The following is a 23,659-nucleotide window of genomic DNA, read 5'->3' on the forward strand; positions in this document are numbered from 1 at the left end:
GTTTGTCGATTACGTGGCACCATCCTCCACACTTCTTCACCAGGTCACACAGAATTTTATTCTGGCAGACAAAATCGTCAATTGTCTCTCCCTCAGGGATCTGGTCGCCATGAGTGAAGACAACTGTTGCCTATTTGAAAGCTTATTCAGAGAAGTACTCTTGTATTGTGTTGATGACTTCCTGGTTCTGATGTGTGAATTTCTCCACTTTGAGCACAATGAGAAAAGCATGATGCCCAGGAGCACACTCTCTGATACACCTCACTATCTCAGGCTTCAGCTCCTCCTCAGATCTGTCTGTGTCTTAATTTGCTATCAGTAGAATGTCCCCACTATAGATGGAAGGATCCTTCAGCACAGACAAAAGACATTAAGTCGTTTTTGCATGAATGTCATCAGTAATATTTTATGAGGCTCTCTGGCAACTGCCTTCTGTGCACATTAACACAGGAATCCCCAACTTAAGTTACTTAAATATTCCGTCTGCCTTTTTTAACCTCGGTTTCCCTGTTTAACCTCGGCAGCAGCTAAACCACATTCCTCAAACACTTCACTGATAATAATATCTGTGTGTCTCATCACTTCTCTCTGCATCAGAGGAACCAAAAGACCTGATGGTAGAAGAGACTGAAGCCAGGCAACAGGTATTGTTAGGTGTCTAACAGTCTGACAGACAAAGAAAGATCATTATTTTCTTAGAGATAAGATCATTTCCACATCAAAGAAAGGTTTTATAAATAAACACTGTGATGGAAGCAACCAAGAACATTCATTTGAGTATTGTACTTTAGTATTCAGTGATTTTTCTGTTACTTTTTACTTCCAGTCTGCTACATTTTGGCAAAAGATTTTACTTTTTACTCCCTTACCATTATTTTATAACTTAAGTTACTAGTTACTTTGTAGATTACCTTGCTGCATCAGAGCAACAGGGGTAAGCTTTTTAATTGATTTTTTTAAATTGATAATTGGATATTTTGGGGAAATGTTGATACATTGAGAGAATGTACGGTGAGATAATCAAATCAACCCACCTATACAGTATATACTGTACATGCATGTACATTTATGCAAAAAAAACCTAACTCCATTTTAGTTCGATTAGATTTCGACTGCTTTTTAAACTTTATTTTTTTAAATCTTGGCAACCCTGTTGAACCATGTCGGCTTCTGCAGCAGCTCTACCACATTCCCCACACACTTGACAACCAATTCTATCTGTGTGTCTCATCAGATTCATCTGCGTCAGAAGAACCAAAAGGCCTGATGGTAGAGGAGATTGAAGCCAGGCAAGAGGTATTGTTAGGTAGACAAAATAGTGAGTTGACAAACAAAGTGAAACACACAGCTTGGGAGTTTGTGTGCACATTGTTCACAAAGTTCAACACAAGTTTGGACACATACAGTGGGGCAAAAAAGTATTTAGTCAGCCACCAATTGTGCAAGTTCTCCCACTTTAAAAGATGAGAGAGGCTGCGCTAGGCAACACGGACTTTCAACTCCCTCCAAAGATTTTCTATGGGGTTGAGATCTGGAGACTGGCTAGGCCACTCCAGGACCTTGAAATGCTTCTTACGAAGCCACTCCTTCGTTGCCCAGGCGGTGTGTTTGGGATCATTATCATGCTGAAAGACCCAGCCACGTTTCATCTTCAATGCCCTTGCTGATGGAAGGAGGTTTTCACTCAAAATCTCACGATACATGGCCCCATTCATTCTTTCCTTTAAACGGATCAGTTGTCCCGGTCCCTTTGCAGAAAAACGGCCCCAAAGCATGATGTTTCCACCCCCATGCTTCACAGTAGGTATGGTGTTCTTTGGATGCAACTCAGCATTCTTTCTCCTCCAAACACGACAAGTTGAGTTTTTACCAAAAAGTTTTATTTTGGTTTCATCTGACCATATGACATTCTCCCAATCCTCTTCTGGATCATCCAAATGCTCTCTAGCAAACTTCAGATGGGCCTGGACATGTACTGGCTTAAGCAGGGGGACACGTCTGGCACTGCAGGATTCGAGTCCCTGGCGGCGTAGTGTGTTACTGATGGTAGCCTTTGTTACTTTGGTCCCAGCTCTCTGCAGGTCATTCACTAGGACCCCCCGTGTGGTTCTGGGATTTTTGCTCACCGTTCTTGTGATCATTTTGACCCCACGGGGTGAGATCTTGTGTGGAGCCCCAGATCGAGGGAGATTATCAGTGGTCTTGTATGTCTTCCATTTTCTAATAATTGCTCCCACAGTTGATTTCTTCACACCAAGCTGCTTACCTATTGCAGATTCAGTCTTCCCAGCCTAGTGCAGGTCTACAATTTTGTTTCTGGTGCCCTTTGACAGCTCTTTGGTCTTGGCCATAGTGGAGTTTGGAGTGTGACTGTTTGAGGTTGTGGACAGGTGTCTTTTATACTGATAACGAGTTCAAACAGGTGCCATTAATACAGGTAACGAGTGGAGGACAGAGGAGCCTCATAAAGAAGTTACAGGTCTGTGAGAGCCAGAAATCTTGCTTGTTTGTAGGTGACCCAATACTTATTTTACCGAGGAATTTACCAATTAATTCATTAAAAATCCTACAATGTGATTTCCTGGATTATTTCCCCCCATTCTGTCTCTCATAGTTGAAGTGTACCTATGATGAAAATTACAGGCCTCTCTCATCTTTTTAAGTGGGAGAACTTGCACAATTGGAGGCTGACTAAATACTTTTTTGCCCCACTGTACATCCCAAACAACACAAACCCTACATGACCTGCAGGAAATCCCTTTGTTCAAGTAGAGACATTTATTAGGGATAAGATTATTTTAGTGTCAAAAAAGATTTTATAAATAACTACTTATGTGTGACTTTGATCACATGACATTTCATATAACACCATCATCGTCTTAAAATTTTGTATAGTTTATTACCAAATTAATGACATTCAACCAATGACATCAGCCTCAACTCCACTTGGTGTTTTGTGCTAATTATCTTCGTGCTCACATGCTAACTTGATAAACATTACACACACTAACCATCAGCATGTTAGTGTGGCTGTAGACTCTTAGTCTTGTTTCACTCTTTGAATCTTTAGAATCTTTTATAAACATTAAAAAAATAATAATAAATAAATAAAATTACCTTACACTTTTTTTGTAGATTTGTATTGATTGCTCATATGCACTGATACACTTTATTAAAAAAGGAACCACAACTTGTACAGAATCATCAGAAGCATGTCAAAAATTGTATGTACATACATCATGCTGGTCAGTGTTTGAAAAAGAAAGAAATACAACTGACACCATACATTGGTTTAATTAAAATATCTTTAAAGTTGTTTTATATGAATGCTGTTAAAAATGTTTATGATTAGAGTTTACAGAACTGACAGCCTGGTGCTGTGGTTAGCTTGTGAAACAAGAATAAGCAAATAAAAGTTTGGTGCACTGACTATATACTATAGTTGGGGTTAATATGGGTAAAGTGGGACAATGGGTAAACTGGGACAGTTAAGCTTAATGATATTTATCTTTACGTATGTATACTTAAATTACTAAAAATCATCATTGAGCTCATCATAGGAAAGTATGAGATTCAAAAAGATTGGTTATGTGTTGATGACATCACTTCCGGGGGCGTGGCATGGCTAACCATATTCAACTACCTCTGCGGCGAATCAAGATGGTAGGTAAAATGACATTACCAATATGCTATTGGCAAACTGGGACAATCATTTAAGTCATTCTAAAGGTAAAAATAAGTTCCCTTTTATTAATCCCTCATAAATTTAGTTATCTGGCTAGCTGGATATACAAACAAATGTACTTAAATTGCATAAATAAAGCTAGCTACAATGAAAATGATGATCGTGATGCTTAGCTAGCCTATGCTAGCTAGCTAGTAGGCTAATGGTTATTCGCCTAAGGTTATTTCAGAATCCAATGGCAGCAAAGAGCAGATCAGGGAGAAGCAAAGTTAAGAAGGGAAAGAAGAAGAGGTCAGGTCTGAAGGCAGGAAAGCAAATAAATAAATGGAGTGAGGACAGAATGAAAGGTGCCATTTTAGAGTATCAGGAGCAGGTAGATGCAGGACAGACTCCTCATCTGCGCATGCTTGCGCGGGCTTGGAATGTTCCTAAAAGCACCAGCACCAGCAAGTCCCTCTTCAAGTCCCTGAAACTTGATTGGAATGAGGAGGGACGGACTGCTCCTCAAGCCTGCCTGTCAAGATTAACGTGCCCAAAACCTAAACTACGGTGAATCTTAAAAGTGCCTCTTTCGTCCTAATTATGCTTTCACACGAAGGTTTGACTCATATTCAATCCCAAATAAAGCCTTGGTTGCTTTTTGGCGAGAGTTTCGCTTTAAGGGGAGAGTTTTTTTCCTTGTTTGGGAGAGCATGGCAGATGGCAGCCACAGTCCAAACTGCTCAAGCTGGCTTCAGGGGAACTGGGATGTTCCCAGTAAATCACACCCCAGTGTGTATGAGCCACCGAAAGGCCAATGCAACCAGCTGAACAGCTGCTAGAACCAGCTGAGAGGCCAGTGGAGTCTGAAGGTGAAGGAAGAGCAGAGCTGCCTGAACAACTGCCAAATATTTGTGATTAGATTGGGGCGGAGGTTGCTGTTGGGGAGGAGGTCACTGGTAGTGGTGAAGAAGAGGCATTTGTTCCCCCTCCAGTTGTTGCCACAGGAGTAGAGAGAATGACTTTCGCCACGCTACTCCTAATTCCGAAGAGAGAGAGGGGCCAGACAAGAAATGGGTCCAAACCTCCCTCTTATCACCTAACCAGTGATGAACATTTTTCATACATTGCTGCACAAAACACACCAAAGATGGCCAAAAGCACAAAAAAAAAACAAAACAAGAAAGATGGTGAGGGTGCGTACAAGCTTGGATGGCCAGGTTTTAGTGTTTTTGACAGCTGAAGTAAAAAACCTTATTAACAAAACATAATGTCACACCCTCCGCATCTAGGGCCAGGTAGTGGCTGCCTCTCTTCTCTTTCTCTGGCAGGCTGGAGGATGATGCAGGTGCAGGACGGACAGGTGCAGCCACTCTGCAATCAGCTGTTTGATCCGCGCTGCGTGGAGGCTAGCATCTTCATTCATTCACCACCACTATAAAGATCAGATGCTCCGCGCAATCCGATGCCGGACCGTAACATATCCACAGTAGGTGCTTTGATGTGTTATTGCACAAACTTTGTCTCCTGCAAAGAAACGTTTCTAAATCTTTTTCCGGTTTCCAGTTTCCCGTCTTCCGCTGGCATTTCTGGATCGCCAGCTCACCCGACCCCTCCGCAGAGGCTTCGCTCAGCTCTCCTGAGCCACGCATCCTCTACACCTCGCAAGGCGAGAAGGTAATGGCTGTAGCCTGCGGGAAGGCGGGGCTGGACCGTCCAGCCACAATACCATTTTAGGATCAGTGTGCCGGCTGACTCTGAGGAAGACAGAGTCCAACTTCGTCGCTGACTTTCCTCCAAGCTCTCTCCTGTTTTGTCCAAGTCTCTGTGCATCTGTTTCTGTCCCGGAGCCCCAGAGCTCCGGTCTCTGTATGCGTATAGAGTGTGGTAGTATAGTACGGAGCTAATGAGCTCCGGGGCCCGAGCACGGAGCATTAGCCACAGTTAGCACAACAATTGAACAGCTAGCTTTTCTCGCTTGTTGTGTCGTTCCGAGCCAGGGCTGCAGCGCTCCGGGTCTGCTCCCCGAGCTCTGTACCACCATACCGCTGTACACGGAGTGTGGTAGTATAGTACGGGGCTAACAAGCTCCGGGGCCCAAGCATGGAGCATTAGCCCCAGTTAGCACAGCAATAGAACAGCTGGTTGTGTATGGAGTGTGGTAGTGTCGTTCCGAGCCGGGCTGCAGCGCCGACAGCAGTGCTCCGGTCTACTCCCCGAGCTCTGTACCACTGCACCGCTGTACACACATACAGAGACTGGACAATAAAGGAGAGTGCTTGGAGAAAAGTCAGAGAGGAAGTTAGACTACCTGCTAAGTTATGAAAATATGTGTCTGTTACTTGATTACAGCGGTCTGTAGTACTTTACTATGAACCACAGTAGCACAATCACAGCTGACTTTCCCCGCATACTGGCTTGATGAGTTTACTCGCTTCGACTCAAAGGAGTCATTGTAGGAATAGTGATATATTATTCACATGAACTGAGTTTTTAGGGGAGACAGTGAGTGTAATAATTGCATTCATGTGTCATCCAGAATCATCAATCATACAGAATGTAGTAGTAACATATATTGCATCTTTTAATATAGCCTACATTGGCTTTAGGTTATGAACAAGATTTGTAAACCATATTCACAGTATAAACTACAACTTCTTGATGGAGTTTCACCTGAAAGATATTCTTTTGTAGAAGTGCACCATTGGGATATTTCAGAATAGCAAAAATCATAAACACACACACACACACACACATATATATATATATATATAAATAATATATTTACATACATACATACATACATATATATATATATATGAGGCTGATGTCATATATATATATATATATATATATATACACTACTCACAATAAGGATTTCATACATACGGTGTGTGTTTCACTTCAGAGAGTTTTGGGATAGGGAGGCAATTGTATTGGGGTGATAGACACACCTCATTTTGTGTTTTCCACGTGATGGTCTCACTGTGTACAGTGTGCCTTACATATTGGGGCCAATACCAAAAAACTAAAAGACAACCCTTTTCAATGTGGCATCAATTTCAACATTCTGTGGGTATAAAAAGCTGGTATTGTCAGTAAGTCATTCCAAGTTCATCATTCAAACAGCCATGAACACACGACATCACTTAACAGACGAGCAGCGGCACCTGGCCATAGCTGTTATACCTCGATGTGGACACTAGGTGTTCTCTTTGCCTGTTTCTCTCTTGTCCCCCTTCCATGCTCGTTTGGTTTCACCCACCTTTCTGATTGCCAGTCTCCTCCGTGATCTGGTTCACCTGGTGGTAGTGGGTGGTGTATTTATAGTTCCTGTGTTTCTTGTGTTAGTTGCCAGTTCGTCTTCTTGTCTCCGTGCAGAAACGTTCCAGCTCTGTTATACATCGTTCCCTAAGTGTTTCCTGGTGTTCGACTTCGCCTGTGTCCGTATGACTTCGCCTTTGCCTTCCCCCTGTCGGATTTATCTGCCTTCGCTGACTGACCTCCTGTGTACCGACCTCCCTGCCTGTCTGATCCCCGTCTGGTTCGTCTGCCCTCACTGAATGATCACTCGTGTACCGACTTCCTTGCCTGTCTGCTCCCTGTCTGGTGTGTTTGCCTCGCTGACTGATCTCTTTGTGTAACTAACCGAACTTTCCCGAGTAAAGAACATTGCCTTGCCCAATCCCGAGTCTTGTCGTGCTATTGAGTCCGAACTATTGTTGTGGTTACCTGGTCGCAACAATAGCGCGCATTCGTGTCGGTGGCAGGCAGTCAGATGTTGCTCGTGAACTTGGTGCGTCTCAAAGTGTCATCAGCAGACTTGCATCAAGACACAGAACTACTGGCAGAGTTCGTGACAGACCCAGGAGTGGAGCCTCAAGAGTGACCGACCGCAACGATGACCAGTACCTAAGGACCTATGCACTCAGACATCGGTGAGCGATACGCCAAGGTCAACATGGTCCCCAGGGTTCCCTTTGGTGGAGGAGGTGCAACAGTCTGGGCAGGCATCACCAGTCAGCGCAAAACAGATTTGGTTATTGTAGATGGCTCATTCACTGCACGTTCTTACCTCAGAGACATCATAGAACCCATCATCATCCCCCAATTCCGCCAGCACACCCCCAACTTTCTGTTTATGTATGATAATGCTCCACCACATCGTGCCAGAATTGTCACAGCTCGACTTCAGGAAGTCGGAGTGCCTCATATGGTATTGCCAGCAATGTCCCCTGACCTGAACCCCATAGAGCACGTCTGGGACCAGCTGAAGCAGAGACTGGATGATCGTACCCCACCCCCACGTGACCTGGCAGAACTGCGTGTAGCACTTGTGGAGTAGTGGAACGCATTGCCTCAGAACAACATCATGAGGCTAGTGAGGAGCATGAGACGTCGCTGTCAAGCTGTCATTGCGGCAAATGGTGGAAACACCTGCTGCTGACATTGTCAATTTTTGTTATTTGGGGCTCAAAGTGGCGTTTATTGGATTAATTAATTTTAATTTGCCTAATACAATCAGATACTGTATTAAAATGATAGATAATGCAGTAGGCCTTTAAATGCTGTTGCCATTTCATACCATGAAGATGCCAAATGACCTAAGTAGAGAGGCAGGCCTATGTATATTACAAAATATAAATGCATTTGTCTTTTTTGGGCTGATTTAATTATAGATTTTCCATTTAGTTTTATATATGACAACATGTATCTATATTAAAAAGAAAATGACCAAGTCCTGCAGTTAGCAGGTGTCGTAAATGCAGCAAGTTTCTTAGAAGTCCGAAATCCCCACTGTCATGAACGAAGCACGATTAAAAGACTGGATGTGGGCAGGGTTCCTGCAGGCTGCAGCCATTGGTACTTGCGCAAGGCTGCACCTGTCCGCCTCCATCTCACCCCACAGCACCGCATCACCACCCCCCCAAATGACCGTTCCATTTAAACTCATCATAAAAACTGTATAATACATATATTATCACTACTTGTTGTGTTAGATCTTTTTATCAACTTCAGTTCTTGTGAACATTACAAGTTTTGAACTTCTATTTGTTATTTATGGCCTGTATACCTCACTGATCTGAGCGTATACATCTTGAATTCGAGTTCTAAAAAGCATCATTTCTGGATTAATTTGACTATAAAAAATAATCAGATGAAACATAGTATATTGTTTATCACAGACTACTTAGGGTCAAAGTTACCAAGGACATTTGTTTTGAAACCATTTAATTTTTTTATGTAGTCACATAAAGTAACAATAGTCGTGTTCCTGGTCAAAGGGTTAGGTGGGTCTCGGGTGGGGATGAAGACCAGGATAAGTTCCCATTCTTTGACCTGAATGTGACAGCAGCCTCAACATGGCCATCCTCTTCATCATTGGATTCCTCCCCATCAGTTAATTCTTGGTCTGAATTATATTCTATGTCGTCTTCATCTTCTGACACTTCCTCCTCTAATCCATCCTCACTGTCAGTTTCCTGGCCTCTCTCCTCCTCACCAGTGTGGTGATCACAAATGTAATCAATAGCCTCACTTATGGCATATTGACGTGCCATGGTGCTTTCTGAGAACAGGTGTTGTTCCTGCGGGAGAGAGACTCTACTGGGCTAAGGTTCCCGTGGTGGTTGCCTGGGAACCAAGGTGTGTGTGTGCATGTGTGTGTTTGTGTGTGTGTTTGTGCGTGTGTGTGTGTCTATATGACAAATGAGGATGTACCTGAGATCATTTTTTTACAATAATTGTAGTCTCCCCCATTCATTTCTAATGACTGGTCATTTTTGACTAGGAACACCAAGAGCGTACAAAAGTTGAATAAAATACATAAAATTGTATGCAAATAAATACTATTTATTTTGTGTGTTGAAATCCTCTTTGTGGACAAAGTCATGGACTCTTAGGTCAGTCTGATCAAATTAAGTACATTTTTCAGAGATAAAACTTTTAAATCAGTCAGATTTGACCGGAACACAACATAAGGGTTAAGTTTCACTTTCACTTTGGTTTGTTTGTGTGGGGTTGTTTCCCCGCCAGCCTTGGGGTGTAGTGCCACTCCTCTGAGTTAAGCTTTGTTTTGGTGAAGCTTTATTAAATAAAATTGTGTTGTACTCTACTCGTTGTCTCTCTTTGCCTTGCGTTTGAGTTCCTGTCTGTGACACATAAGGATATAAAAAAAGTATTTATCAGGTTATGATGACAGTTCCTCATGTGGCGACACAAGGGTTATTACTATGTTATACACCAAATACGAACAACGCCACCTTGGGTTAGGGCCCAAGGACCCGTACTAAAGGTCAATTATTACCTTCAAAACGAAAAGGACACCCAGGTTCGTTTACTCAGGGAGGGAAGGAGACTGAGTTCAATGATCATGTACAACACTTTATTATTAAAAGTAAGCACAAGGTTGTGGCACAACAGAAGAGAAGGGAGCCCAAATAAAAAAAGGGGGAGACTATAGTCTGAGGCTTACCGGCTGGAGGAGGGGTTTGGTAGGGGAAGTGACATCCAAAAGAAAAAGGAGAACACTCCACGCACACAGCAAAAAGTGATGTGTAAACAAAGAAAATCTCAAAGGGATCACACAGCACACAAGGGACCACCACCACCACCACCCAGGAGAACCACCACCGTTGGCCTTCAGCACTAAGGGGAGAGGAGAAACACGATTAAAAGGGCTCAAAATTAAAGAACAATATTTTACAAGGCGTGCCAACAAAAGTAAATGATCAATTAATAAACTGAGAGTGCTAAATTGGATTAATAAATCAACCAGACAAAAGAAACAAAAGTTTTACTCAAATTAACCAAATGACCAACAGAAATTCAACCATTAAGCAGAAAATGCATAAATAAACAATTAAACCAAACCTTGGCAGATTGCATTTAAAACAGTCACACACACTCTGTGATACAGCTCACTATCTCAGGCTTCATCTCCTCCTCAGATCTTTCTGTGTCAAAGAGACCAGGAGTGTCGATCAGAGTGATGCTTCTTTCATTGACAGATCTGGTTTCTGACTGACATGTCTTTGTTCCAGAGCTGACAGTGTGGTAGATCTTGAACTCATCCTCTCCAAATATGGTGTTAGCCAGGCTGCTTTTCCCAGCTCCAGTTTTTCCCACGATGGTAATTCTCTTTGTGTTCGACACTGAAAGAAAATAATACCCATCAATAATATTTTAAATTTGTGTTTTGGTGATTTTCCTGTATAAGAAGATAGAATAATGTATGAAGAAGGTGTCAATGCATAAATACATAAATTAATGATCAAGTACTTCTATTGTATCCAGTCTCTGCTAACACCAGTCAGAACACTTGTTCTGTTCTTGATGTGATGTTAATGTGATGTTCTCTATATCTTTTTGAGTTTGGGCATTAGCTCGCTCCTTCACGTGTTACACAAGATGACAGATGAAGTCATAAAAAAAAGAAAAGAAAAAAAATCATGTGCAATGTTCTATCACGTTTTAGATTGAATGATAATCTGTTCTTTCCATCAATACTTTGCCGATACCGAAACAACATGTCACGACCGAAACTTCACCACATGTTGAGGGTGGGACAGTTGTAGATGATCTGTATCTCAGCACATAGCTCGCTGCTAGCACAGCTCTGAGCACATTAATACATGTGTTGTGTTGAAAATAACAGATGTTTGGTTGTGATGTTCCTCCATGTTGTATTCTGATTTCCAGACTTTTGAACACATTCACCTTAAAGTGATGGGACCTTTTCAACACAGGGATACTTCCTGATCAAAACTGTAGGGGTGAGGCTATAACAGGTCTCAGCTAGTTGGCTAAAACCCCTGACACTGACATGAACATTCACACATGTCATTTGCCTTTTTTTAAATAAAGCTTGAGAATTAAGAAATAAAATGCAATGTCCATTTGTTTAAATTTCACCTGCAATAAATGATTTCAGTCGCATCTCATGAACTTAATGATGTTAAGTTTGCAGGATTCAGCAGAATGGCCCTACCAAAGATGGAATGAATTCATAAAGTTCACCACGAGCTTGGACAGATGGATCCAAAACAACACTAATCCTACATGACCAGCAGGAAAATCGCCTGCCGTAGGTCATGCCGAGATATTTCTTAGAGATAAGATCACGTGGTCAAGTGAACCTACAAATCATAACATCCTTCAGTCAGTGCGAGTGGCCAGGGTGGGAAAGAGAAAAAGTAGAGCTGAGAAGGAGGGTATGATGTGGAGTAAAGCCAACAATATCCATTATTGGATGTATTGTCATGGAATTTCTTACACATAAACGGTGACAAGAGCATAAACACTTACGATTTTGTGATCCCCCCAATTTCAATTTAGCTCCACCAGCAGGTTAAAGTTCTCCAGTGAAATATTTCAACATCTACTGAATGAATGGGCACAGAATCTGAACTACCCCAACAATATATGCAAATACATCAAATGCTGCACAAACATTTATGGCTCTGAGACAATAAATGCTACTGACGTTTCATATAATACCATCATCAGCTCAAAATGTTGTTTGGTTTATAACCAAACGAATGACATTCAACCAATGAGTGACATCAGCCTCAACTCCACTTTGTGTTTTGTAGGAATTATCATCGTGCTAACATGCAAAACTGATAAACATTACACACACTAACCATCAGCATGTTAGTGTGGCTGTAGACTCTTAGTCTTGTTTCAATCGTTAAACTGTCAGGAATCCTTTATAAATATTTAAAATAAACATGTTAGGGTTCTCTGTGAAATAAATTTCATTATCCCACTGCACCATTCATAAATTAATTACCTTACCAAGTGAAACAAATACAAATACGTTTTTCAAAGGTTTTTATTGATTGTTCATATGTGATGATACATTGTAATACAAAGGGAACTACAATCTTTGCAGGAGCATCAGAAACATGTCACAAATAGTATGTACATAAATCATTCTGGTCAGTGTTTGCAAAAGGAAACACTGACCAATGTTTTAATGGAGACAAAAATACAATTGACACCGTACACTGGTTTGATTACAATCATATAATATAATATAATATAATATAATATAATACAATATAATATAATGTTTGTGATTAGAGTTTACAGAACTGACAGCCCGGTGCTGTGGTTAGCTTGTGAAACAGGAATGAGCAAATAAAAGTTTGAAGCTCAGACAAAGTACAACCTAGAACATACAACATCTGAATAAACATAATAAGATCAATGGTTAAAGATTTCCATCTGATCAGAGATTTTTCATGAAGAATTCTCTCCAGCTCTCTCACATCTCACGGCTCATTACAGGTTTCAACAATGTTTAAACTTCGGCTGTGATGAATTTGCTTCATCTAAAACAGATTGGGCTTCATTCTTGACAACCCCAGCTTGCTGTAGTGTGTCTGCCCTTTACCTTTAATGCATCCTGTAACACCTCCTATCACTGCTCCTACTACACCCGCGGTAACTGTGCTGAATCGCAATGAAAATGCAAAATTTAAGGCAACACCGACAGCACATCCGAACAATGCACCTATTACAATGACTACCAATCTGATCAAATACTTCTTAAACACTCTTCCCTTAACCTGCTCTCTGAGCAGCATCTCAGTGGAGTAGTAGCTTCCATTGTTTTCCTTCCCAATCGTGTCTATCGTCTTGAGCAGCTCCTCCACCTGGAACTGGTTGCTCCTGTATTCATGCTTTGGGGTATTTTTCCAGTATTTATTGTCGATGACGTGGCACCGTCCTCCACACTTCTTCACCAGGTCACTCAGAATTTTATTCTTGCAGACAAAATCCTTAATTGTCTCTCCCTCAGCGAGCTGGTCACCATGAGTGAAGACAACTGTGGCATATTTGAAGATGTCATCAGAAAAGTATTTCTGTATTTTTTTCATTCCAACCTGCTCCTGATCTGTGAATACATCCACTTTGAGCACAATGAGAAAAGCATTAGGCCCAGGAGCACACTCTGTGATACAGCTCACTATCTCAGGCTTCATCTCCTCCTCAGATCTGTCTGTGTCAAAGAGACCAGGAGTGTCGATCAGAGTGATGCTTCTTCCATTGACAGATCTGGTTTCTGACTGACATTGTCTCGTCTCAGAGTTGAGAGTGTGGCTGATCTTGAAGCTTTCCTCTCTAAATATGGTGTTAGCCAGGCTGCTTCTCCCAGCTCCAGTTTTTCCCAACATGACAATTCTCATTGTGTTTGACACTGAAAGAAAATAATGTCCATCACTAAGACTGTTGCTCCTTTGATGCTTTTACAGTGCTTACAAAAGTTTTCATTCACTTCATTGTTTTGCCCTCATATTGCTTTTCAAAATGGTATCATGGTCAATATACAAAACAAAACAGAAGAAAAAAATCTTTAATGTCAAAGCGAAAACAGATTTCTACAAAGTAATGTCAGTTATTTAAGAAAAACACAATGTATAATAAGTGATCGCACAGGTATTCACCTCCTTTAAATTAACTGACCAAATTCAACAGACGTCCAGCCAGTTGGTGCTAGTAATCTCATAATTAGTGAAATGGAGATCAACTGAGTGCAGTGAATGTTTCTCAAGTGATTGCAATGTAAATATACCTGTGTCTGAAGGTCCAGTCACTGGTTAATCAGTATCCCTGGCTACAATTACACCATTGAAGACAAAAGCATACTTTGTGAAAAGGTTATTGAAAAGTACAAGTCGGGGGATGGATACAAAAACATTTCCAAATTATTGAACATCCCCTGGAGTTCAGTTGAATCCATCATTAAGAAATCTAAAGGAATATGGCACATGTGTAAATCTGCCTCGAGCAGGCCCTCCTCACAAACTGAGTGACTGTGCAAGAAGGAGACCAATGAGGGAGGCCACCAAAACGCCTATGACTACTCTGAAGGAGTTAAAAGATGGGAGATGGGAGAGACTCTGCATACAACAACTGTTGCCCAGGTTCCTGACCTGTCAAAGCTTTATGAGAGAGAAACAAAGATAAAGCCAGTGTAGAAAAAAAGCTCATTAAAAATCTCAGCTAGAGTTCACCCAAAGGTGTGTGGGAGACTTCAAGGTTAACTGGATGAAGGCTTTTTGGTCTGATGAGACCAAAATGGAGCTTTTTGGCCATCAGACTAGGCACTATGTTTGGTGAAAAACAAGCACTATACATCACCACAAACACACCATCCCAACCATGAAGCACAGTCCGGGAGGACAACCTGATTCAGTCTGCAAGAGAACTACAGCTTGGGAGAAGATTTATTTTCCAGCAAGACAATGAAGTAAACAGCAAAGCTACACAGAAATGGTTTGAAGACTAGGTGAATTTGAAAAGGGCTGTTCAGGCTCAAATATCATGCAACCTGACAAAGCTTAAGCAATTTTGGAATAATGGAGTAAAATTGCAGTGTCCACATGTGCAAGCCTGACTTAGTTCCATCCACACAGACTGATTGCTGTGATTGAGGCCAAAGGTGCATCTACTAAATACTGACTTTAAGGGGGTGAATATTGTGCACTCACTTGTTTTACATGATTTTTCGTTCACGGAAATTACTTTGTAGAAATTTATTTTCACTTTGAAAAGAGCTTTTTTTTGTACATTTTTGTCAAAAAAGCCAACTTATATTGAACTAGATTACATTTGTATAAGCAATTAAAGGGGAAAACAAGTACGGGGTGGATGCTTGTTATATATATGTGTATATATATGAAGTTACACATGAGCTCAGTTACAATAAAAATCAACATTAGTCAAAAATCACACCAAAAAGGGAAATCAGATACTACTAATAATTTCTAAAAATGCAGCCATGTTAAAGTAGCAACAACAATTGCATATAAACAGATGAAAGGGACGATCAGCACTGCCTGAAACTGAGAAGCTGTCGCCTCAGTGTTTTCACACTTTTTTTTATCAATAGGTCAGAGAACCTTTGCTGATGTTTCAGAGTCAATCCTCGGTCACACCCTCTATTTTTCACACGCAGCAAAATGCTGACAGTGTTGAAGTCAGCTTTTATTAAACAGAGCTGAACTTAATAGGTATAAGACATCAGTATTGCTGATCAGTACGGAGCCCCAGACATGACATGGTCAAAGAAAAAAAAATGTAATTGTGGCCACAATATAGCTATAATGTGCGCACGAAATACTAATTTGTGGCCATGAAGTAGGTATAAGGTGCGCACGCAATACCAAATAATAATATTGATATCATTCCTGGACAAGTAAAAAGTAAGTAAATCGAGTGCACCTTCTCTTTAAACTGCAATACTTTACGTGATGTCCTTAAGGTGAGTTACTTTTCTTATTCTGTTCCTGTCAATATCTTGTTATCCATTATAGCTATATTGTGGCCACAATTTAATATTTTTTTTTGACCATGTCATATCTGGGGCTCCATATATCAGTTTAAGAGCATTTTATATTGGAAAAGAATAAGAAGGAGGAGAATGGCATGGCAGCCATATTGTAGCGATGATGAAAAATGATTCAACACAAAACAGCTGTTGATCTGATTTCTGTATCTTTAGACTTAATGTGTAGTGATTAAATTAACTTACCGTCAGCCATGTTGTCCAAAGTGAAGAACCTGCAGAGTGACAATCAGTCAGAGCAACGAGGCTGCCAGTGTGCATGTGAATGTATTTCCTGTATCTTCTCAGGGTTTGCCTGCCACGTTCACTTCCTGACTGAAGTGCAAAAAAAAAAGGAAACACCCTTTAGAGTACACGTTCATGCAAATCCATTGTGCGTGTTGGGCTACAGGATATAAACACCCGACACAAACCTGTTTTAGGTTCAATGATAATCTGATTGTAAAAACACAGTCACGTTGGAATTCTTTTCATCAGGTGCATGTACCAGCACTGGTATGTGGTTTATCTTACGGTTGTCTTAAAGTGAAACTCTCACCAAAAAGCAACCTAAACTTTATTTTTGAATGTATATGAGTCAAACCTTTGTCTAAAAGCATATTTATGAGGGTTTATTTTGCTGGAAGACAGTAGCGTTCCACCTGACCTCCATGTTACATTGCATTCAGAGATCGATACTTCTCCACCGCCATGACCGGAACAAGCTACTGTTAACCTTCTTTTTTAGTAAACTCTGAGTACACAAACATGTTCTCAATACTCGTGCTCATGTGTAGAGACCCTGGTGAAATTCGAGCAAAGTTTCATGTTGTGTCGAGCCTTCTTAGTGTTTTAAAAATAGCAATTTTGATGCTAGCGTACAAGTGCCCCTGCACTCTCATAGAAAATTAGCTCGCCCGAAAACGAAACTACGGTAAATCTTAAAAGTGCCTCTTACGTCATAATTATGCTTTTACACTAAGGTTTGACACAAATAAAGCCTAGGATGCTTTTTGATGAGAGTTTCACTTCTAGTGAAGTACCTGTGGAGTGATAATCAGACAAAGTAACGAGGCTGTCAGTGTGCATATGAATGTATTTCATGTATGTTCTCTGAGTTTGGCTGACTGCAAAAAGTGAGGGGAAAAGTGTCCTGTAGTCTACATGTTTACATGCACCACTGAACCAGCCACCATTGAAAAGAAGAAATCCATCAGATATTTTTGGTTTAATGAAAACCTTATTGTGAAGATACTGAATGCTTTTCATTGAATGCATTTACAAGTCTTAGTATAAAGTTTTATATCCATCATGAAAAAGGATACTATCGACAGTAAATAGTACAGACAGACAGACAGTCCACTCTGTTAAACAAGAAATAGTTCAGCTGTAAGTCTAGATGAACTTATTCCAACTGCAGTCCAGCTGCTCAGACCTGAGGGGCAGTTGTTGGTGAGCAGGGAATCTTACAAGCACATGTGATGTGACTTTAGGGCAAATAATAAAAAAGTTATGTTGGGCACAGATCTGTTTACATGCTGACAAACACATTAACTTAAGTGTATTTTAAGGACCTGAAAACATTTTCTCAATCAGCTTGTGAACATAACAGCTGTTACTAATGCTGACCAGCTGCTGCAATGACTTGTTTTTCTTACTGTTTTATCGGGCACCAACAAAACATTCTCTTGATAGTTAAGATATGAGTTTTGAATTTAAAAACATCCCATTATTCATTACAACCTGTGCAGTGGCGGTTCTAGACCAGTTTTAATAGGGGGGCCAGGTTGGGGCCGGCTTTTTTGTTAGGGGCCACATACAACCCGGAAAAAATGATAAATCCCTCATTCAGAAAAAACAGTGTTTACAATTTCAGCAATTTTGATTGGGTAGTAAACTGCTGAGACACTTTATTTCTGACTTTCCCTTCAAAACAAAATCATTGCAAGAAATCTTTCATTGTATTATTGATGCAGACTCCCTGTCAGGGGGGGCACAGGGGGTCCAGACTCAGAGTTACGGGGGCACTGGCCCCTGTTGGCCCCCCCCTAGAACCGACCCTGAACCTGTGGCGTGCTCATCTTCTCTGCAGGAATGTTGCTCCTTTCATAGGCGCCGATCCCGTGGGTGCTCCGGTGCTCGAGCACCTACTGACAACGTTGAGCACCCACTGGCCAATCGGGATGGCCGATCAAAAAAAAAAAAAAAAAGAGTACCTGCGGAGGCTGAGAATAGCCCCTCTCACACAGAGACGCTGCATTAACGCTGCAGCGGCGGTTCGTCAATTCTCCGCCGTTGGTCATTCACACAGCGTGAAGCACCGCTGGAATAAAGACGAACCACCATGTAATTCACACAGAAAGCTGCGCTGCCGCTCTTAAAGAGACGTGACGGTACACATCATGATGACGTCAGGGTGTTTCCCAGGTTTCCCCCCTGTCAATCTGAACCCACGGACCGTTTATAATGTGTAGTGATTAAGAACCCGCTAAATGACATTATTACATAATCGCCATCAGTAAACAGGTCGCTGCGTGACTCTGTCACTTGGGGGACGGAGGCTGTTTTCTGGGGAAAAGTTCACTGAAGTCTCGGTCGGGATAGCTGACCATCGAGGGGATTTCTATCAACACAACCACTTGAGTGAGTTAAAGGTTTTTGCCGGTGACAGACACTTTTTTTCGTGCAGAAATGTGAGGAAGAGTTGGGAGGACAGGCGGGAGGACAGACGCTGCTCCGCCTACAATTGCGTTTTTGTTTTTTTTTCCTCATAAGTTACCAACGACAGTTACAGTTACTACATTACTTTTGTTTGGTCATGTAACGTTAAATTAATTGTTAGATTAGTCGACTAATCGAAAAAATAATCGCTTAATCGTTTGAAAAATAATCGTTTGGGACAGCATATCACCTGAGTAACCTCTAACTGCCGCTAACTGCAGCTGCCGCTTGCTAGTTAGCTTAGTTAGCAGTGGAGCTATTTGAGAATAGTTAAGTGAAACTGTAAATACATGCTCATGAAAAAACTGAAAACAAAATTAACAAAATATTTTTAGCCAATCTGTTTACTTCACAACATTTTATATGCATAAAGCCATGGATTTCCATTCTATTCACATTCACTTGCATGTCAGACTCCATCATAAAGGACCTTTCATGATTTTAGTAAGTTAAATCCTGATTTATAAAGTATTCATTGTTACACTTAGTAAATCTACCTCCATGAGGGAAAAGTGAAATAATTTAAATGCTTTATAAACTTTTTGTTGAGCAATTGTTTAATGTAATTCTAACGGATATTCACAATACTTTGTAAATGGTTAATAAATAGTGTGCAGTTCATATATAAACATCTTGATGTTCATTATAAAGTTGCAATTGTTGTCTATTAACCTTTACAATTTCTTAATTAATGGTTTATAAAACAAATAACAATTAACACAATTTTAATGATGGTTGTTAAAAAATATTTACATTCATCTTAACCAGCTGAAGTAGTGAAATGCTCCTTACACATTAATGAATCCATCATTGCATTGCAGCTTTACTGAAATTTGCAGTACAGGGAAATGACAGACACACCTCTGCTCCAGCAGCTCCAGAATAAAAAATAAAACATGGGCATTATAAGTAAAAGCCAGATTATAATTGAAAAAATTAAAAATTAAAGTATGTTTCAAATTTTTTTTCCATTTTTGTTGTTATCATTTTATGAATTAAGAGGAATGGTTCAGGTACATGTATCAGGCACTTTTACATTTCATATTTTATCTTATTCTTATTAATGCACATGTTAATTTACGTTTCCCTTTAGAACGTCTCACTTCTGAAGTCATGTGACCATTTATTGCCTAATTTTATCCAACTAGTTGAATACAGTGCTTATGGATTTGCATGGAAATGGTTGTATAAGACAATTCTAGTTAGATATGCAGTACCGCCCACCTTCAAGAGCTGCAGTTGCTAGCTTTGTTTTCTCGTAACCTTTGGAAGGAAGTTGTCGGAATGGGTGGTGAATGCACCTTTTCATAGCTGCGTAGGGTGGTGACTGTGGCTTACAAGGAACTGGTTCAAAAGAATGCTATTTTAATTGGCAACAGGTGTTTCTATCATGAGAAAGATCAGGCTGTAAAAGCCGATGATAGTTGGTTACGCCACCCTTCTGGTTCGGCTTTTTACAGGTATGTAATAATACATTTCTGTACACAACAGGTAATTATGCAGCAACAATGGACGTGATGCTGCACCTGTTCATACCTTTTTCAGGTGGAGTGTTTTGTCTGAAACAGGACAAGCTGAAAGGAATTTGTTTCATCTGTTTGTGTTGGCAGCATCCGTACCCAGCAGCTGGGAATCCACCGTACAAGCACACAGACTGAAAACAAAAAGGCCTTCGTGGATAAAGTTTGGCCAGTAGCCAGATGACCTCTTACTCATAAGTGTAGGAATGGTTCTTAGTTTTTTTCTTGTCTATAAGAATATAACAAAATAAAAATGACAGTTGGGAATTGACATTCAAGGCTGATTTTAAACACGTACATTAAACCTAAAGATAAACATTCAGTCATTATCTACTCACCCTCATGCTGATGGAAAGTCAGGTGAAGTTTTGTAGTCTCCAAAACATTTCTGAGGCCACACTACAAAAGTGTTGTAGCATTCTCCTTAACAATTTATGTAGATTGGGATTTAACATATCCAAAAAGACAACTGGTGTGACCTAGTCTAAGGAACCCCAGAGATCCCAAACCAATTTGAAAAGACATCAACACACGGTTGAGCTACTATTTGGGAAAATAGGTGGTACATGGCATCTTTTCAAATCAATGTTCTGACTAGAGTCATGCCGAACAAGCTGTAAGGAATCATTTCATGTTTTTCTTTGTTTTTCTTTGTAGTTGATTTTTGTTTACACTTTGAAACAAGCCCCCATCTACTTCAGTCGGAAATCTCCAGAAATGTTTTGTGGACTTCAAAACATCATCTGTCTTTCCATCAGCATGAGGGTGAGGAGATGTTGACTGAATTTTCATCTTTGGGTGAACAAATTCTTGACTCTGATGAAAGGTTGATTTGCACAATTTGTCCAGCCTGGGGGGGTGGGAGGGAGTCATGCTATGCGTGATCGAGGTGAATTCTGAGCAAATGAGTTGTGCATAAAATAAATTGTTGTTTTTGTCTAAAGATAGATTTTATCTCTAAGAAAACAGTGTTGTTGGTCTTACACTTTAACAGTACATGTGAATGTGAATAAAGAAACAACTGAAAGTAAGTCATTTGACCAATCAGCTTTTTATCTTTTATTGTTGCACAATACATTTATGGCAAAGGGTCACATATTAACAAAAAACATGCAATCATCATCATTAAACAGTGCACCATTGATTCGGTATTGTACTCCCACAAAGCCGCAACAAAAACAAATTAAAAACAGTCTTACTTTTAGTCTCTTTTAAGCAGTGAGTCAAGCTTTCACAATTGCCATTATGCACCTCAAGTGTCTTTAATTGTATACACTCCTTGCCTCCTAAATGTTGTTTTTTTTGTAATTCATTTTTTATTACGACAACATTGCAGGATATAGGAAACATACAATGACATCACTTTGTCATAACTTCATTTTACAATTTCTCCCACCCCCACCCCCACCTGATTTATTAATTATTCACAGCTACACTGAGTAAAATCCTCACCTCCATGAGGGAAAAGTGAACATAGTTAAAAATGAATCATAGACTTTCATGGATGAGGTTTTCCTGAACCTCTTCATCATAGAGTTTCCCTTCTTCTTCAGTGTCTTCTTCAGCTAACGTTTCTCTCTGCTTCTGTATAGATCTTACTGAAATATAGTGCAATGATATTACACGGGTCAAAATAATCAAAAATTAACAAAAATGAACACATGATACTGACAGTACGTTCAAGTTTGAAGAAGAAAGACTTATTACATATCAAATGTGAATAAACATGATAAGCTCTGAGAATAAAGATTTTTTTTTAGAATGAGCGGGAGATATGACTTTTTAATACCAAATGATCTCTTATTTACAGTCACAATATTACAGGTTTCAACTCTTTTTTGGCTGTGACGCGTCCTCTGTTTTACTACAGACAGATTGGGGTTCAATCTTGATGGCCTCTGCTGCCCTCTTTGCTGCCTCCCATGGTGTTTCTGCTCCTTCAGTTGCATGATATCCTTGAACACCTCCTCTCACTGCTCCTGCTGCTGCAGATGTCAATACAGCTGCTCTATCTTTGGCTTGGATTGTGTTGGCTAACATTGGTACAGGTCGTAAATCTGTGCTAACTTTTGCAAGCACCCCAGCTGCACCAAACAAAGCTCCTAATAGTGCACCTGTTCCAAAACCTGCTAATCTGTTAATAAACCTCTTAAATACGTTGCCCTTAGCCTTCTTTCTGATCTCTTCCCCTGACAAGTTTCCAGATAACGATCTAATGGTCTCCTCCTCTTGTTGTATTTTTTCCTCCACTGCTTGCAGCATCTCATTGGTGTAGTACCTTCCATTGCTTGCCGTCACCATCTTGTCTATCGTCTTGAGCAGCTCCTCCACCTGGAACTGGTTGCTCCTGTATTCATTCTTTGGTTTGTCTTTCCAGTATTAATTGTCGATGACGTGGCACCGTCCTCCACACTTCTTCACCAGGTCATCCAAAGGCTTATTCTTGAGGACAAAATCCTCAATTGTCTCTCCCCCAGGGAGCTCGTCACCATAAGTGAAGACAACTGTGGCATTTCTGAAAGATTCTTCAGAGAAATATTCTTGAATTTTGTTGATGACAGCCTGCTCCTGCTCTGTGAATCTCTCCACTTTGAGCACAATGAGAAAAGCATGAGGCCCAGGAGCACACTCTGTGATACACCTCACTATCTCAGGCTTCAGCTCCTCCTCAGATCTGTCTGTGTCAAACCAGGAGAAACCAGGAGTGTCGATCAGAGTGATGCTTCTTCCATTGACAGATTTGGTGTTTGCTTGACATTTTCTTGTTTCAGAGTTGGGATCATGGCTGATCTTGAAGAGTTCCTCTCCAAATATGGTGTTAGCCAGGCTGCTTTTCCCAGCTCCAGTCTTTCCCAAGATGACTATTCTCCTTCTGTCTGACACTGAAAGAAAATAATGTCCATCACTAATACTGTATATTTGTCGTTGGGATTTCCTCATATATAATAAGTTACATATGATCAAAGTTGTTAATGGAAAAAAGCAACTAATGTGTTTGGCTCAGAGGACCTTTGCTAGAGTCAATGGGTCACACCCTCTACTTTTCCCACTCAGCAAAATGCTTACAGTGTGGAATCTTGTATTAAACAGAGCTGAAATTAATCAGCATAAGACGTCAGTATATTCATATTATGTAGCAAAAGAAAAAGGAGGACAAAGGCATGGCAGCCATAGTGTAGTGCCTCTGCAAAAATATTGAACACAAAACAGCTGTTGAATTGTTTCTGTGTCTTTAGATTTAATGTGCAGTGATCAGTCCTGCAGGAAAAAAATAACTTACTTTCGTCCATGTTGTCCAAAGTGAGTAATAAAGCTGCCAGTGTGCATGTGAATGTGTGTCCTGTATCTTCCTTGAGTTTTTCTGCCACGTTCACTTCCTGACTGAAGTGCAAAAACAAATGAAAAAGAAAGAGGCAC

At 40.5% G+C, this 23,659-nt stretch overlaps 1 protein-coding gene and 1 pseudogene across 2 annotated transcripts; both read right to left on the reverse strand.

Moving 5' to 3' along the window:
- Window positions 1-10,443: 10,443 nt before the first annotated feature.
- LOC115589208 (GTPase IMAP family member 7-like) lies at window positions 10,444-16,280 on the reverse strand. Of its 2 annotated transcripts, none has more exons than XM_030429984.1 (2): window positions 16,209-16,274; window positions 10,444-10,818 (listed from the first exon to the last, which is right to left on the reverse strand). In XM_030429984.1, the coding sequence occupies exons 1-2, from the start codon at window positions 16,216-16,218 to the stop codon at window positions 10,562-10,564; spliced, it is 267 nt and encodes an 88-aa protein (XP_030285844.1). In that variant the 5' UTR covers window positions 16,219-16,274; the 3' UTR covers window positions 10,444-10,561. The 2 variants fall into 2 exon arrangements, with proteins under 2 accessions (XP_030285844.1, XP_030285843.1); XM_030429983.1 differs by lacking the exon at window positions 10,444-10,818 and adding an exon at window positions 12,719-13,871 and having other exon boundaries at window positions 16,209-16,280.
- Window positions 16,281-22,069: 5,789 nt separating this feature from the next.
- Window positions 22,070-23,182, reverse strand: LOC115589397 (GTPase IMAP family member 7-like; annotated as a pseudogene).
- Between the last annotated feature and the right edge of the window lie 477 nt (window positions 23,183-23,659).

Source organism: Sparus aurata, chromosome 10 (genome assembly GCF_900880675.1).
Source record: "Sparus aurata chromosome 10, fSpaAur1.1, whole genome shotgun sequence".
Taxonomy (NCBI): domain Eukaryota; kingdom Metazoa; phylum Chordata; class Actinopteri; order Spariformes; family Sparidae; genus Sparus; species Sparus aurata.